This window comes from Peromyscus californicus, unplaced genomic scaffold (genome assembly GCF_007827085.1).
Source record: "Peromyscus californicus insignis strain IS unplaced genomic scaffold, ASM782708v3 Scaffold_10__1_contigs__length_136768540, whole genome shotgun sequence".
NCBI classification, from domain to species: domain Eukaryota; kingdom Metazoa; phylum Chordata; class Mammalia; order Rodentia; family Cricetidae; genus Peromyscus; species Peromyscus californicus.
This window is the reverse complement of record NW_026294391.1, coordinates 97,903,354-97,921,042: the sequence shown is the minus strand read 5'-3', so window position 1 is coordinate 97,921,042 and position 17,689 is coordinate 97,903,354. Positions and strand designations below refer to the sequence as shown.

Here is a 17,689-nt window from a genome sequence, read left to right as displayed (position 1 = left end):
AGTCAAAGGTTGCCAGGAGGTGGTGGCGCATGCCTTTAATCCCAGCACTTGGGAGGCAGAGCCAGGCGGATCTCTGTGAGTTCGAGGCCAGCCTGGACTACCAAGTGAGTTCCAGGAAAGGCGCAAAGCTACACAGAGAAACCCTGTCTCGAAAAACCAAAACAAACAAACAAAAAAAAAAGTCAGAGGCATGGGTGGAGGCTACTACTAGAATTCCCATAAAATTTCTGTAAAAATATAGCACTTTGATATTACAAAGCAACTTCTATGGCTTTTTTTCCCCCTCAGTCTACACATAAACAAAGCATACTTGTGAATCAGGGTCACCCTTCAACACATTTCTAATCTCTAGCTCTTAGGGTGAATCAGTTGGTTTTTATAATTAAATTGGCATGAGGTGAGATCCAGAAATTGCCATGCTCTGATAAACCACAACGGTATAATTTCTTATCCAGATAATCACATATAAAAGGCCATCCAAGCCATCTTCTCCAGCACAAAGTAGAAGCACCGCTTCATCCTCCACCGGTTCAATCGCAAAATTTTAACTGGTTCCACGCAGACACTTGCTGATAAACAGAAGATATTGCTCAATATGAAAATACTAGAATGCCAGCTTGACAAACTGGATCACTTCATGTTGATCAAGGGCCTATATGGCTGTGTGAAAATAATTAAGAATCCCACTGCAAGAGTTGTGAACGATGGTAGTGACAGTAATGATTAAAGCTGTGATGGGATTGAACCGATTATGTTTCTTGCAAAAGAGATATTCTTTAAAGGAGTGGAGGTGTCCAATACAGATTCCAGATCCTTACTGCTTTGCTTACATTTTATTTCAATAATCAGTTACATGCATTGGCTAATACATATTGTAGGGGAGGGATGTAGAAGCATACAGTACAGAGAAGGAAAGCCAGTTCAAAAGTTTATAGCTGACAAAACAGCAATGATAACTTCAAGTTTAAAAAAATCTTCATCTCCTTGATTGCAGCCTTCATTTGCCTACGAGTTTAACCAAAGTGAGGAGAATTACATGGAGCTGTTGTCTATTATGCAAACGACCACTTACTAGTATTATAAAATGTTTAAAATGAAAAGAAGAGCTGTCATTTGCCACCCTGCAATATATGTTTGCCATAAATTAAGATGGTGATTAAGATCTATTTTTTCACACTTAAAGGTAGTGATACAAGTCTTTAACTACTCCTTTTGGCCAGATTTTGAAAAGCATTTGTTTCCATTATATCCTCTCTCTGCCAAAATTTTCTCTACAGATTCTAAATGTCACCTCTAAAATTTGCACGCACATATGTAATTAGTGAAAACTCCAACCCTCAAATAGCACCAAAATACAATGGGAGAATGTTTTAATACAATTTGAATTACGATGAAGAAAAAAATTTCTAAGCTTTAGTCTCTCATCTATCTCACATAATATTCTATAAAATAAAGTGTAACTAGAACTTAATCTCTTTATTTTTGCTCATACCATTGGATCTACCCACAAAGAGCCTTCAAAATATCAACACAAGTTCATCTTATATGTGAATTATTGAGATGAATTACTTATAGGCCTAGTGTCAGGCCTGCATACCACCTCCTTTCAGAATCACTTACTTGTACTAATTAAAGAGACACCTTAATCAGTTTGCTCCTTTAATCTTTAATCAAAAGAAGGAAGGAGGAGATTTGATGCATGAGAAAATTGTTCCCTTTTGGTACTCAGTTACCAAGTACAAATTAGTTAGCAGTATATGGTTCTTAAAAGGCTTTTGTTTTTTGAGTCACAGGTTCCTTTTACATTTTCATGAAAACAATGGACTCACTCTCCCCCAAATGCAAATGTACATCCACAGAAAATGATACTTACAATTTTAGTCTTGTAATCTGCTAATCCTCAGCACGACTCTTGAAATGTTCCCTATCTATTTAAAGTAGATTCAATTATCTTAAACTGTGATTTTTAAATCATATGTCAAAAATACATAATAAAGCACAAGGTATCATCATTTGAGAGGAAACCAGAGTATAAAAATTTTATTAGTGACAATTAATTAACAATTAACATCAATTAATATATGAATACTTTATTACTCTTAGGCAAAAATGAATCCATAATAGACAAGATTATTGCCCTTGATATATAAGACATATATCATTATCAAAAAAAGCCAGATCAGCAATAATTTCATCCAAATTCTATCTGCAATTAAATCTAGAATTCAGAGAATATAATGAACTACTTATGTTTTGAAACTCAATAGAAATTAAATGAGCCATGGTTTTATTCCAAATATAACCTAAAAAAGAAAAATATTATGAAGGGTAAGATGTATTCAAAATTTCAATATTTCATTTTCTAGACTTATCCCTTTCTGGCCACCTGTTTCTCATTTTTTGTCTCATTTCACTCTAAAAAGAGTATGACTTTAAAGTTTACATAGAAAAATCTGAACTGTAATAAATGGATGACATGTTTAGACATATTTGGATCATAGGTATTAAACAGTCCTCATATCATATACAGTCCTCTCCCTACATATTTGTGACATTCCTTTTTTAAAGGAGATTGATTCATTTTTATTTTCTGTGTATGGGTTTTTGCCTGCATTGTACATACACCATATGCATACAGTGTCATGGAGATCAGAAGACGACACTGGATCTCCTGGAACTGGAGTTACAGACAGTATTAGTCACCATGTGGATGTTGAGAATTGATCCTACATCCTCTGCAAGAGCCATTGCTCTTAACCACTGAGTGATCTCTCCAGGTCCCATTTGTGACTTTGATACATGAGGTCTTTAATTGTGAAACACTTGCCTTTAACTACATAGACTTATTGTTTCTTCATTCTATGAATAAGAAAAGTGCATATTAAGACTACAGAAACAAATAATGTCTTTAAAATCATCAAATACAAAGCATGATTATTTCCTAATTAATCATGTCACAGGAAACCTTCAGTATACTAAAAAAAAGAACGAAATATTAGTCATATTTACAAAATGTCATTTTAAAACAGAACTGGGTGTATGTATTAACAAATAGCTAATCCTAAAGGTACACAAGTACATTATAAAACATTCATAAATTCACATTTTTATATTTCATTTTTGATTAGGTGAAAAAAATACTTACAACCCTGTACTGAGCATGGCATGTACATTTCCCCACTTGATTAACTCACAAATAAATTAAAAAAATTCCCCTACTCTACAAAATCACATTATATAACAACTAGATATTTTCAAAAGGGACATTTTATTCTGGTTTTCTACTGCCACTAATAGTAGGTATTTCATGGTCAGTCTCCTTTGCAGGTTCAGCCATGTCTTTATATCTCTCTCCACGATGTTTTTCCAGGTATGGGCCCCAGTTAGAAGCTGGTCTACAGCAGCTTATGATACGCTGAAATGCAACAACAACAACAACAAAATCTTGTATAAGAACTTAAATGTCATCCATTTAAAAAAGCAAATATTAAACTACACTTCTATTGTAAGTGCCTTTGCTAGCAACAATGACATAACAATCACAGAAGAGTAAAGAAGTGATAGCCTAAATTCTTAAAACACCATTGGATAAGAAATTGTAGTCAAGTAAATTGTCATTAATTGTTAATAGAAGTATTCTACTAACCCAAACATAATGAATGAATTCAGAAGAAGGGTATATGAGCCCATTAGAGTAATGATGTCACTCTAAGCAGCTTTCCTGAATTCCTTTGAGTCCTTGTCACAGAGGGTCAAATGGAGAGCTAAACTATTGTGCACTGGAATATGTTTCAAAAACTGAGATAAGGGACTTCCAGGTACTGAGCCATTTATTTGGATCTGTTCTTGGATCTGCATAGGAATTTTTTGAAATTAACTCCCTAAGCCTATCTTGTCATTGTTCTAGTATGAATACTTAGCTCTACTACCCTAGGCCTCCATAGAAGAAAGATGATTCAAGGGCTACAAAGGATGCAAGACAATTTAATCTCATTCCATTTAAATACATGATTAGGACTTGCATTATAGCCAGATGAAGATTCAAGAGAGGTTACATATAGAAGTAAATTAGTCATGTGCTTTTTGACATACACAGGGGTGACTGTACAAATACAGAGATCACCATTGCTACATGGAATGTAATAGGGCCTGAGGATACAGTAATGGGCTTCTACAAGAAACTTATAGTAAAATACAAATAGATACACAAATTCATATATATATTATCTTATTACCATATATAATATATATAAAATAATGTCAAACATGATACTATTGGGTGTAGAACTAGTCAGAGGGAAGGAAAAGTGATTATTTTCAACCCATGTACTCTCTTATCTCTTCTGTATAATTAATCTGCATTTTATCACAAGTGCTTATATAAAATAAGAATTGAATATGCTTACCTGAAGGATGTTTCCTTCGGCCTGAACTATTTTTATAATCGCCATAATTGGTATCCAAATAATGCAGAAAATAATCATACACCAGCCTAGAGCAACTCCCCAGTCAGGATATGGAATGTCAGCATAATCAGGTCTGTGAAATTTCACCAGTGACCAGATGAGAATGGCCTAAGAAAGTAAAGCATTAAAAGGACCAAGTTAAAAATTAGACTTGATATAATAAATGAGTCATAATTTGAAATTTATCAAATAATAAAATGAAGCTATAATTAAGGAACTAAAATAAATGGATAACAGGCCAGAAGACAACAATATGAAGTGAACCAAATTTCTATTTTTACTTTGAAAAATTTAAAGCCTCAATTTATTCATAAAAGATCTAATATTGAATTATAAACCTGAGGTGTGTTTTACTGTTAAACCTTTGATGTTTTTACTTTTGTATTATTTCATGTGTGTGGATGTTTTGCCTGCATGTATGTCTGTGCACCATGTGCAGGCCTGGTGCTCACGGATACCAGAAGAGGTCAGCAGATGCCTTGGAACTCAAGTTACAGTTGTAAGCTGCTATGTGGGTGCTGGGAATGAAACCTGGTTCTTTCGGAAGAGCAGCCAGTGCTCTTACCCTCTGAGTCAACCCTGTAGCCTAATTTGTTTCTTTTGTTTTTGGAAATAGGTTGCCCGTCTATATCTCTGGCTGACCTTGATGTAGACTAGGCTGGTTTTGAACGCAGAAATATATTCCTGCTTCTGACACTTGAGTGCTGGAATTAAAGATGTCTACCACTGTGCCCAGCCATTTCCTTTTTAACAGATAATCAAAAGTATAAAAATTAACGTAAGTTGAGTACCCTATTAAGTTTTCATACATGAGCATACTGTATAATGTGTATACCAGGCTAAATATTGCCTAAAACTTTATTTACCCTTTATGGCAATTATTTTCATAATTTCTTCTATTATAAATTTTTAAATTATGTAGTACATTATTGTCCATTGTTTCCCTCCTATGCAATTATATAGAAGAATGTCTTGCTCTAATTGAACTGTAACTTAGTATCTACTCATCAGCTCCCATCTCCACTGTTCAAGACCTCTGACTATAGCCATTCTATTCTCACTTCAACTACATAACTTATTTAGGTTCCTCATCTCAATGAGTTTCTGCAATATTTCTTTTACTATGCTAACGTTCTTCCCTCCCATTCATGTCAAAATTGTAAAGATTTAATTATTTATTATATGGCTGAACAGAGTTCAGTGTGTACATGTACCACATTTTCTTGTTTTGATATGTAGTCTCACTCTGTAGCCCAGGCTGGCCTTGAATTTGCTGCAGCCTAGTTTGGTTCTGAAACCAAAGAAACCATTACACTTTAACTTCTGGAACACTTGCATTGCCATTGTGCGCCACCATGCCTGGTATCTGTGCTAAGTACCTCATTTGATTCATCTAGTTATCATTTGGCAGACACTTCAGCTGTTTTTATTCCTCAGCTTAGATGAATCGTGCTGCAACATATTGATTTCACATCTTTGAATATATCCAATAGTGGAATTGTTTACATGGGTGTGGAAAAAAACCCCTTGCATACCATTTCTTGGAATGTAAATTTTGATCACAATCACTATAGAAAGCATTACAGAGTTTTCTCAAAACTAAATAAACAGCTACATTATCCAACACCCCTCTTGTTAATACATATATAAGGAGGTAGAATTATCTTATCTAAAACCCCTTTTGTGGGTATGTATACAAGGAGAACTGTTAGCATGGCTTCATTTTAGGCCATAAGTTTGCCAGCATATATGTTAAAATTCCATTGAGAATGTACAAGTACACTTTAGAGATACATTTCTATCCTTCTTTAGCAACTGTTTATTATTCATTGCACAAGACACTACCCCCCTATAACTCAAATATAAACACGTAGTACTGGCACATGTTTACCAAAGCACAATTCCCTCCTAGGCTCTTCTTGACCAAAAAAGTTTGATGTAAGCTCAAGTAGTGTGGCAAAAATGTGAGATTTGTCTGAAATCTCAGCATTCAAAGGATGGAGGCAGGAGGATCAGGAGTTCAAGGTGATGCTCAGCTACATACTGATTCCAAGGCCATCCTGAAATTTAGAAGACCCTCCCTCTAAAAAGGTGATAAAATTCAATAAACACTTCTCAACCTGTGGGTGGTGATGCTTTGCAGTCGACCAACCCTTTCATAGGGGTCGCCTAAGAACATCAGAAAACACAATTATTTTCATTATGATTCATAATAATAGCAAAATTGTAGTTATGAAGTAGCAACGAAAATAATTTTATGGTTGGAGTTCACCACAACATGAGGAACTGTATTAAAGGGTCAAAGCATTGGAAAATTTGAAAACCACTATTTTAAATGATTTTTAGATATTTTTTAAAATTCACTAAAAATAAGGCATTTAGGAGAAGTTCTGATAGCTAATCTCTGACTTACACTATTCTTTTCCAAAAATAAAGGTATATTTTACTGTTCAGTGGATACACATCCACACACATGCATGTGGAACACACATTTACATATGTGAAAAGAAGAGAACCAGTTGGAGCTGGCAAGGGAATTACTGAGAACAAAGTAAAATCATGCATGTATACACACATACAAAGACTCATGTATTTGCTAACTTAAAATTAATTTTTCAAAAGCTACCAGTCAGGCCTTCTATGGGGAAAACCCTTTAATCCTAGCATTCAGGAGGCAGGGGCAGGCAGATACTTGAGAGTTTGAGGCCAGTCTGATCTACATAATGAATGCCAGTTTAGTCAGGGCTACATAGTAAGACCCTGTCTCAAAAAACAAACAAAACCTGTTACCAATCAGTACTCAAGGAGTACTAGGAATAGTACTCTCTTTGCTTTAGTCTATTTGGGTTCTCACCCAAGGAGACACAGTCTGACAGAAGTGCTCAATGCTGTAGAGACTCAGTTCTTGAACTTTCAGAGATACATCCACACTGTGAGTACTCCCCAAAAGATTGGAGTCTAACTTCTGTGAGTTTGAGGTATGTTTTTATTATGAGTATATCTGCAGCTTTGGGGGATCACTTGGGAAACTGAAAGAAATCTCTGTTTCAAGCTTTTCCAGTGTTGTATAAGGTGGTGGATTAGAATAGTAAGTAAATGAGAAGAGTAGATTGGTAATGAATGTACTCTATTCCAAAGAGAGGGAGATTAGAATGTTATCAGAAAATTGAAAAAGAAAAAATGACTCCTCTCAAGGTTGCCACCAAGATTAAGGACTTGTGTTCAATCCCTCGAACCTAAATGGTGAAAAGAGAGAACTGACTCCTACAAGTTGTCCTCTGACCAGGAGCACTCTTTCCCTCCTCCTCTCTCTATAGGTTAAAAACTAAGTGATAGAACAGGTGGAAAATGGAGAGATTCAGAAGATGACATGGTGAAATGGAGTGGGCCAAATATAGCTACCCAGTGTGGAGAAGAGAAACAGAAGCCCAATCTAAGTGGCAAAGCACATAACTCTGATGAAAAAGTCTGGCAATCCTAATCATATCACAAGCCAACAGTTCTCACAAGTCTTGGATCTATTTATAGCACTGGGTGAAACAGTGACTCCTCCTGTGTCAGCATTGGAGAGGAAATCTATTTTGTTACTCCCCAAGTCTTGCAAGGCCATGACTAGGAACCTTCTAGACTTAATCACCCCTCTGCAGTGTCATACTATAGACCCCATTCACTTGATAATTGCTGACACTTACAGCCCCAAACCAAGTTCAGTGGACAAAAAGGATGTCTGTGTGCCATATGGATCACTGCAGACAGGGTTGAAAGCTTCCTGAGGCTCGGGCCAAACTGGGTTTTCATCATCTACCCCTTTCTACCCACCCCCCAAGGTGTTTGAAGTTTAGCAGGATTTCAAAACACTGAGGTTGGTCTTTAGTACATATCTCAGTGACAAGCTTATAGTTTGAACATTAGCCACCTTGAGTATACAAACTAGAGATTCTGCTCCGTGATTGAATCTGCCCATGGGCTGCAAAGCTAAGTGTAGTTAGCAGAGGCTCCTGGTACACAAAGAAGGGAAGGTTCTGAGAAGAAAGAAGTACTACTGGATGTTTGTCCCTGAACTGGCTCAGAGTAAGCATACAAGGTAAGAAAGACAAGAGACTCCGTTGAATCCACACTTCTGTATAGTAAACTATAGATAAAAGAAAACCAGACAGAAAGGGTGTTCTAATACTTTGTAATCTTTTGTGGTAAATATAAACAATAGAGATTTATTAAACCATAAAAATAATGAAATTCCAATATTTGCAGAAAATAAGTAGAATTGGAGTTCATTTGCTAAGCAAAATAAACTGGACTCAGAACGACAAAACATCATAATTTTCCATCATGTAGAAGGGAATACCACTCAGTGGTAGACAGCTTCCTTAGATAACGAAAGGCTTAGTTGCAGTCACCAGTAGGGCCAGAAAAGAAATGGTTAAGAAATTTATTTAGATCTTATAAGTTTACAGGATGCTTATTTTATTGAAAAGGCTTTTCAAATAAGGACAATGATATTTAATGACACTTTCAAAGACATCTAGCAAGGCTATGGAGCACACAAATGTTTAGATTATTCAAATATAGTCCTACTCACTACCTAAAAGAAATATCAAATATTAAAACACAAAATCTAATACATCTAAAAACATTCAAATATTATGCCATGGAAGTGAATCAAATGTAACTAGTCCATAGTATTCTCTAGGAAATCCTTTGAAGGTCATGAGAGTAACAACACATCTTCAAAGCTTTGCTACTCTCTACCTGTTTGATTAACTCTGGACCACAGTCATTCTCCATCTTGAGAACTGTTCAATTTTGGCATTCAGGGACCTAATCTACTGGACTGTTCTTTGAAGATCTTAGATCTGTGTATCAAAGATATTCAAGAAACCATCATTTACTTTACAAACTCAACCCCTAAGTAGTGTCTATCATTAAATTTATCAATATAAAGCATTGCATATATTGATATAAGTGAGTTTGTTTTTAGTAATTTCAGATAATAAATACCTCACCCATCAACTAAAAAAAATACACATTAATATCTGAAGGTCGCTTTTTAAATAATAGTTATTTAAATACAACATATGGTTGGGCAGTAGTAGCAGGCAGATCTCTGTGAGTCGAGGCCAGCCTGGTCTACAGAGTGAGTTCCGGAAAAGTTCCATGACAGCCAGGACTACACAGACATGTCTCAAAAAACAAAACAATAAAAAATAAGAAAAATAAAAACATCATCTGGTTCTTGTCTGGCTTTGTATTTTCTGGCAGAGAAGTTAATAAATGGCTCACCATATCTTTCAGAGAATGAGTAAATTTATGATTTGCTTTGTTTATCCTACTGATACTTTTAATCTATCAGTCATTTTAAGTTGTTGATACCTTTAATTCTATAGAGAGCTCTTTATTGTCTCAGTGTTCAGACTCATGGTGTCAAAAATAACACTACAAAGGGCATTTTAATTCAGACAGTGTGAAGGCACCAGCAGTGAAAACTACAAACTTGAAAACTATTCATTCCCCAAATTATTTACTTATTTTCCCCAATGGAAATTGTGCTCCAAGTTCTTTACTAGCATCTAAAGGTATGAGTTAGAGTATCGATACCCATTTCATTGTATATTGGTACTTACAGACAAGAGGATGGGTGTGATGACAAACCAGCAAGCTCTCCACCAGAGCCAGAATATCCATCTCTTTGCTCCAATCATCATTTCTATGTCTTCAATGAATCTATTCCCTCCTGGAGAAAACAGTTGCAGACTGTGAGCCCTTTCCTACAGGGTTCCATGGAGATTGTCATACATATTATCCTTCTTCATTTAAACATGTTGGTAAAAGCCAACAGTGAAGCACACACCTGGAATTCCATTTCACTCCTAATGTGTTTTGCTCAACAGATCACATTTTAGTATTATATGTGTAATTGAAATTGGATGATTACATAATCTTGATGAAAAGGAATCAAATGATACTGTATGAGACTTTAAACCAATCTGCGATCACCACTTACCATAAATCCAGATGATTCCTGCAATTTCCAAGATAGCTGCAATCAAAATCCCCCATCCAGCACAGAAGTGATCAATCAAATGAACCCAGTAAATTCCAGCCTACAAGAAAACAAAATCAAAAACAGAAAAACAAGCTCACACCAGTTATTTACAACTATATTTTAACTATTTTTCATTTTTGTAAAGTATTCATGTAGAATACATTTTTAAACAATATATGAAAAGTATGTTTCATGTATAAACCCAAATATGGGTTTAATTACCTAAAAAATCAGGTTTTTTTATAATGTACTAGGACATGGACAAAATGTAAGCATTTAGAACAGTTGATTATGTAAATGGCATGTAGTATCTATGAGCTCTGTAATAGCCACCAAGAAAAATACAGTTTATAATAATTTTGTTACTTGGAAAATTGTCATTATTGGGCCTCGTCCTCTGAAAAACGTGTACTAGCAAAGTTACAAAGGAGAAAATGGCTGAAATGTGGAAAGCATCCTAAATAGAAAGAGGACCTGTCATAAAACACCCCATTGAACCTTAGCATATTTTTTTTAGATTTAAAGGTATATTCCAACTAACATTTGTCTACAGAAGTTAAAAGCTATACTGTACCTGAGTCACACAGACGAGACCAAGGAGAAACAGAACCAAGCAGCAACCCAAAGTGATGGGAACCCTCATGCGTTTCATTGCTTTGGGAAACAAATCTTGAATTGTTGTTGTAATTGTTTCTAAAGGAGGGGAAAATGAGTTGTTACGTTTCAAGTGGGTAAGACTAATCACAGAATTCAGTATCTATTAATCGAATTTACACACATAAACTGGGAGTATACTCTGGGCATTGCTCTTTTCTATCAGTCAAGAAGGTTCTCTCACTGTTTTTTGTTTATTTGTTTGTTTGTTTGTTTTTCAAGACAGGGTTTCTCTGTGAAACAGTCCTGGCTGTCTTGGAACTCACTCTGTAGACCAGACTGGCCTTGAAATGACAGAGATTTGCCTGCTTCTGCCTCAAAAGTGCTGGGATTTAAGGTGAGCATCACCACTGCCAGGCAAGGATTTTTCTCTTAGCCCCTAGTTTTAGGTCCCAGCAGAAAGAGAAGGGAAGGGAGAGAAAGGACTGATTGCAGAACAAGGAAGAGGAGGAGGCAGGGAAGAGAGGAGGAGGAAGTGGAGGATGGGAGTAGGAAGACAAGACAGAAGACAGAAGGGCAGAGATGAAGAGATGGGAAGAAAAAGGAGGGGGAGAAGGAGGAAAGAAGGAAGAAATAGTGTCTTCTAAACAAGGACTTATCTAAAAGTAGAAAAATATGTAAGCCAAAAGATTTATAATTTACGTTTTTGAAGGCTTTGGAAATCAAGCAGAGGAACTTTGATGACTTCTAGATGAGAGTAAGATTCAGTTTTCTGTAAAGGTGTGGCAGTTAGTAGATCATCCATGAAATTTGGAAGGATATAGAAGTGAGGGTGGACCTGGGAGGAGTCAGGGGTGAATTTGACCTAAATATATTATATAAAATTCTCAAAGAATTAATAAAAATAAAAATAATTTTCAAACTTGCTTCAAATTTTCTCATTGTATACCTTCAGGAAATTTCTTTTGTATACACAGAACCATTCATAAGAAGAATGCATTCACTGTGTGAAATTTGGGTTTGTGTGTGAGAGTATATGCAAGCACATGTGTAGGGGTGCATGTGAACACATGTGTTCCATGTAAGTGGGCAGAGGTTGCTGTGGGATGTTCTGTATGGCAAATGTTTTGCTCTGATTGGTTAGTAAATAAAACACTGATTGGCCAGTAGCCAGGCAGGAAGGATAGGTGGGACAAGCAAAGAAGTGAATTCTGGGAAGTGGAAGGCTGAGTGAGAGACACTGCCAGCTGCCGCCATGAAAAACAGCATATGAAGATGCCGGTAAGCCACGAGCCACGTGGCAAGGTATAGATTTATAAAAATAGATTAATTTAAGATATAAGAACAGTTAACAAGAAGCCTGGTAAGGCCATACAGTTTGGAACCAATATATGTCTCTGTGTTTACTTGATTGGGTCTGAGCGGCAGTAGGACTGGCGGGTGAGAGAGATTTGTCTTGACTGTGGGCCAGGCAGGAAAACTCTAGCTACAAGAGGTCAATCTCATTTGTTGTCTCACAAGTGCTTTCCACCTTGCATTTTTGAGACAGTTTCTCACTGAACCTTTAGCTCACAAATGGACTCTACTGGCTAACTGGTGACGCCAGCCCTCCAGGGATGCTCCTGTCTCCATCTCTCCAGCATTGGGAAGAGAGGAGTATGCCACATTAGCCAGATTTTATAAGGATACTGGAGATCACACTAAGGTTATGATGACTGGACAGCAACCAATTTTCCCACTAGGACAACTCCCCAGCTGCAGTGTGTAGAATTTTAAAAAGAGGAAACAAAATACCCACCAATAGGGTAATATGTTATCAATTAAATAGATCCATATGTCTTGTTAAAGTAGCATATATAAACTTCATAGTCATATGAATTTGTTAGCAATGGTCATACGTTTTATATACATACATATATATGTATATATTTTCATATATGTGTGTACATACACACGTACGCATGCTCATGTGTATGCATACACATGGACCAAATTATTGCCTCTCAAAAAATGAGAAATTGTTAGTAAGAGTTTTGTTAAAACTCTCTCAAGCAAGAACCAAGTTTTCAGGGAGAAATGAGGTTGTCCAGGGAACTGTCCCCAGATATAGAGGGTAGGAAAGAAAAATGGTAGCAATTTTTTCATTGTTTTGTATAGTGTACATTGAATTAAGAAACAAATACAAAATTCTGACTAAAGGGACCAAAAATGATTCCCTCTAAAATATCTATCTGGAGCAAATATAATAAAGCATTAATATTTGTGTTTTTTAAGTGCCAAGTATTTAAGTATATTGTAGCATGAGTGTTAAAGAGTCTTATTAATAAAATCAAACCTGAGGCCAGTTATTGGGGTCAATTCTGGTAGATCAGAGAGACAGAACAAGTCACAACTATCTCACCTCACCAATTCCTCAGCTGGTCCTGTTTCCTCAGACTGGAAGCCTCTGAGTCCTCACCCAGAATGGGTCTCAGCTGAATTGCTGCTCAAAAACCTAAATGCTTAACCAGGCCAAATGCTTAACCAGCCAAAATGCCTAACCAGCCAAATGCTTCCAGTTTCTGGTCCTCACACCTTATAAACCTTTCTGCTTTCTACCACCACTCCCTGGGATTAAAGGCTGCTTTCTGGGATTAAAGGCGTGAGTCACCACTCCTGGCTGTTTCCAATGCGGCCTTGAACTCACAGAGATCCAGAGGGATTTCTGTCTCTGGAATGCTAGGATTAAAGGCGTGTGCTAACATTTTGTAGGCTAAGTATCTTGTGGCTTTTCTGTTCTCTGACCCCAGATAAGTTTATAAAGGTACACAATATTTTGGGGAACACAATGCCACCACAGTATATGGTATTTTTATGTATTTAATTTTTAAGTTTAACTCGTAATATTCATTCTGTTAATAGCACCTAAAAGGAGATACTATGATAATAAAACAGGATGTTTTCAAATAAATGAAAAAGAAACAAAATATCAGAGTCATTTAACACCAGAATATTACTTACCAATAGTTGCAAACTGAGAATCCAGACCCAATGTTAAAAGCATGAAGAAAAATAATATGGACCAAAATGGACCACCTGGGAGTTGGGCTAGAGCTTCTGGATAGGCAATGAATGCCAAATCAAAACCTAAGAAAAATGTGTGATATTTTAAATTAATTGCCAAGAAAATTGCATATTTGAACATTTTCAAAGTAATATGCTTTTATAATTCCATCATGATTTGACATTGCAATCCATGACATACACTCTTTACCAATTAACTTCTTAAAATGTTTTACTTGGAGGCCAGAGAGATGGCTTATTGGGTAAATGCACTTGTCACTCAAGCTTGATGACCTAAGATCGATCTCCAGAACCCACAGTGGAAGGAGAGAACAGATTTCTGAAAATTGTACTCTGATCTCCACACAAACACTGTGACATACATGCACATGCCCTCGCTCACTCCCTTCCTCTCTTTCTCTCCCTCTCCTCCACTCCCTCTCTTTTCCTCCCTCTACCCATCCCTCCTTCTCTCTAATACACAGTAATAATAAATAAATATACAAAATATTTGAATTGTTACACTAATGTGAATGTGTGACAAGAATTAAGCTAATAGAATTTTTTTCATGAAAATTATTTTAGATTTTTTGAATCTTTTAATATTTTAATTTATCAGCATGTGTGTGTCTGTGTGTGTGTGTTCATTCATACATTCTCTTAGGAATTCAAAAGCCATAGTGTGTATGTGCAAAGAATGGCCTTGGGTGTTGGTCTTTGCTTTCTGTCTAGTTGAAATGTGGGTGCTTTGTTGTTTTTTCTTCTGGATATTCCCAGATAGCTGGCCCATGAGCAAGGATTATCTTATCTTTGCCTCTCATCTCTCCATTGGAGTTCTGGTATTACAGATTTTCACACTATACATAGACACATTACACATACATGGATTGGGAGATTTGAACTCAGATCTTCATGCTTAGATAGCAACTGCTTCTATCCAGTCCCTAATCAAATGATTGATGGAAGGTGTGATGGTACACACCTATTATCCCAGGACTTAGGATGTGGGGGAAGGGAGAATCAGGAGTTCAAGGTCATCCTCCTCCTCATACAGAGTTTGGCACTAGCCTGGGATCCATGACACCCTGTCTCAAACAACAACTGTAGCAAAAACATTGGTGAAGGAGAGGAATGTATTTCTTAAATGACAAAAGTTTAAGTTCACCTTACTCTAAAATTTGTAAAAAAAAAAAAAATGAAATGAAATGAAATGAAATTGAGCTATCTAGAAAAATACAGGTATAGAATGAAATTTTGTGGTTGTTGTTGCTTTTTGAGATGGTCTTTCTATGTAGCCCTGGCTGTTCTGGAATTTTTCAGGTAGACCAGATTGCCCTCAAACTCACAGAAATCTGCAGTCTTCTGCCTTCCTAGTGCCAGGATTAAAGGCATGCACCGCCATGTCTAGCTGGAATGAATTTAGTCTTCCACCATCCTGTCATTTGTTTACCCAGAATTATTATGTGTAATACCATTTCAGTTTACAGATACCTTCAAAGTTGTATATAATAAAGTTCTAGATGGAATCTCATTTTCTATTTGATATTACCTTTAAAAGCACTTTGTAGTTTAATTTCTTCCAATTTTTCTATGTGACCCTGTTTTAAGTGTTTTATGTTTCCCTACCTTCCCAGAGGACAGAAATAGAATTCATAGCATGAGATTTTAAAGTAGGTTCCATCACTTTCTAAACATTTGCACTTATCATGACATAGCATTTATGTGTACCAGTGCACTATGAGGGAACGGACACAAAATGATCTCCAAAATTCCTTCTAATACAGGGATTCTGCTATCATCCATCAGTGTTTCTATTATATTATACTAACTATAATAAAAGTTTCTAAGGGTTCCTGCTTAAGAATTCTAGGATTGTTTTTCCACTGTACTTTAGCTGGATAGTAAACATCCCTTAACTACTGTCTATAAGGCTAGAAAGTCCATTAATCAGATTCCTTGAAAACTGGGCACAATTAAACACTGAGTCACTCTAATCCATCCTATTACATTGATAAGTTTAAAAATTCAAATCCAATACTGTAATTGCATGTGGGAAACTTTGGTCATAATTGTTTCTCTCATAAAGCATAGAACATGCTTAGTATAATACCTGAACCTTATAATTGTGTTGAGTGGTTCATATTAAGGGTTAAATAAAAATAATAAAAAAATTTCTTTTAAGACAGTCTCATGCAGCCTCAGCTGGCCTCAATTTCTCTCAGTAGATGAGGCTAGACTTGAACTTCTAATCCTCCGAAAACTGTGCATGCTTGACAAGCACTCTACCAACTGAACTGTATTTGATGTTTTTTTGCCCCCCAAGGAAAAGTCACAACACACGACAGAAGCCACTAACAAGAGTTTTATCATGACAAAGGGAAAGGGATAGAGGTGATCAGGCCTGTGGAAGAGAGAGAGAGAGAGAGAGAGAGAGAGAGAGAGAGAGAGAGAGAGAGAGAGAGAGAGAGAGAGAGACCGGGGGAACATGGGCCCCGCCTTATAAAAGGCCAGGACACACCTGCACACACAGGCCCACATGGCTATTCCACGCATGTGCATAGATCATGTGGTCATGTCTGAGTGACTACGTGACCGTGTAACCATAGGGCATGGGTCACGCAGGATGTATGACCCAGAAATGACTAGGCGGAGTCATCTCTAAGTGTCCTGCAGGGCATCATCTAAGTGTCCCACAGGGCATGCCCGACCATGGAGGTGTGGTTGGAATTCCTATCAGTGTTCCCAACATTGTCTTCTTGAATAACTGTTCCCTAAAAACTCTTGTGTATCCAGATCTTTTAGGAACTATTATATTAAAATACATTATTTCAGATGAACCAAGAAAATACAATAACTCTAAACAAGTATAGATGACTGTAAATTATACCAGAGTTTCACAAGTGAGCATATATACCTGATTTCACAACTTGAGAGACTTCCTTTTCGGATATATGAGCCATGTGTCCCAATATAGAAAAAATGGCAAAGCCGGCAAACACGCTAGTGAGGCAGTTTGTCAAGCAAACTACAATGGCATCAGAGTAACAGTTGTTGTTGAACTTGTTGTAAGATGATAGTGCAACTAGGCCACCCCAAGCCACTGAAAGGGAATAAAATATCTGGGTGGCAGCATCTTTCCAAACCTGTAAGAGAAATTTTTTTAAAATTTTAAACATAGACTCTTAAATTTAACTCATATAAAAGAGTTCGCAAGTAAATATGAGTGTGTATTAAAAAATAATGAAATGAATTCCCACATGTCAACCATCAAGAGAAAGAAAACAATGGTATAAGTTTTTTAATGTTTCCGTGTGGTTTTTTTTTCATATTCCAGTAGTAACTATGGTTGGAACCCCTGCATATCAGATACTTACATTATGATTCATAACAGTCCAAAATTACAGTTATGAAGTGGAAATGAAAATAATTTTATGGTCACCACAACATGAGGAACTGTATTAAAGGGTGGCAGCATTAGCAAGGTTGAGAACCACTGCTCTCTAACATTGGCAATACTTCATCAGAATTTTTCATTTGACCTAAT

General features: G+C 36.4%; 1 protein-coding gene across 1 annotated transcript in view; it reads right to left on the bottom strand.

Annotated features, from left to right (window-relative positions):
* Positions 1 to 3,268: 3,268 nt before the first annotated feature.
* The window catches only part of Slc6a14 (solute carrier family 6 member 14), a 30,637-nt gene continuing 16,216 nt past the window's right edge, over positions 3,269 to 17,689 (bottom strand). Inside the window, exons 8-14 of the mRNA XM_052746724.1 lie at positions 17,060 to 17,288; positions 14,104 to 14,229; positions 11,084 to 11,202; positions 10,468 to 10,567; positions 10,088 to 10,197; positions 4,407 to 4,574; positions 3,269 to 3,415 (exon numbers count right to left, since the gene is read on the bottom strand). Of these exons, the coding sequence (XP_052602684.1) occupies positions 3,269 to 3,415; positions 4,407 to 4,574; positions 10,088 to 10,197; positions 10,468 to 10,567; positions 11,084 to 11,202; positions 14,104 to 14,229; positions 17,060 to 17,288 (999 nt within the window). The remainder of the gene's footprint in view (positions 3,416 to 4,406; positions 4,575 to 10,087; positions 10,198 to 10,467; positions 10,568 to 11,083; positions 11,203 to 14,103; positions 14,230 to 17,059; positions 17,289 to 17,689) is intronic.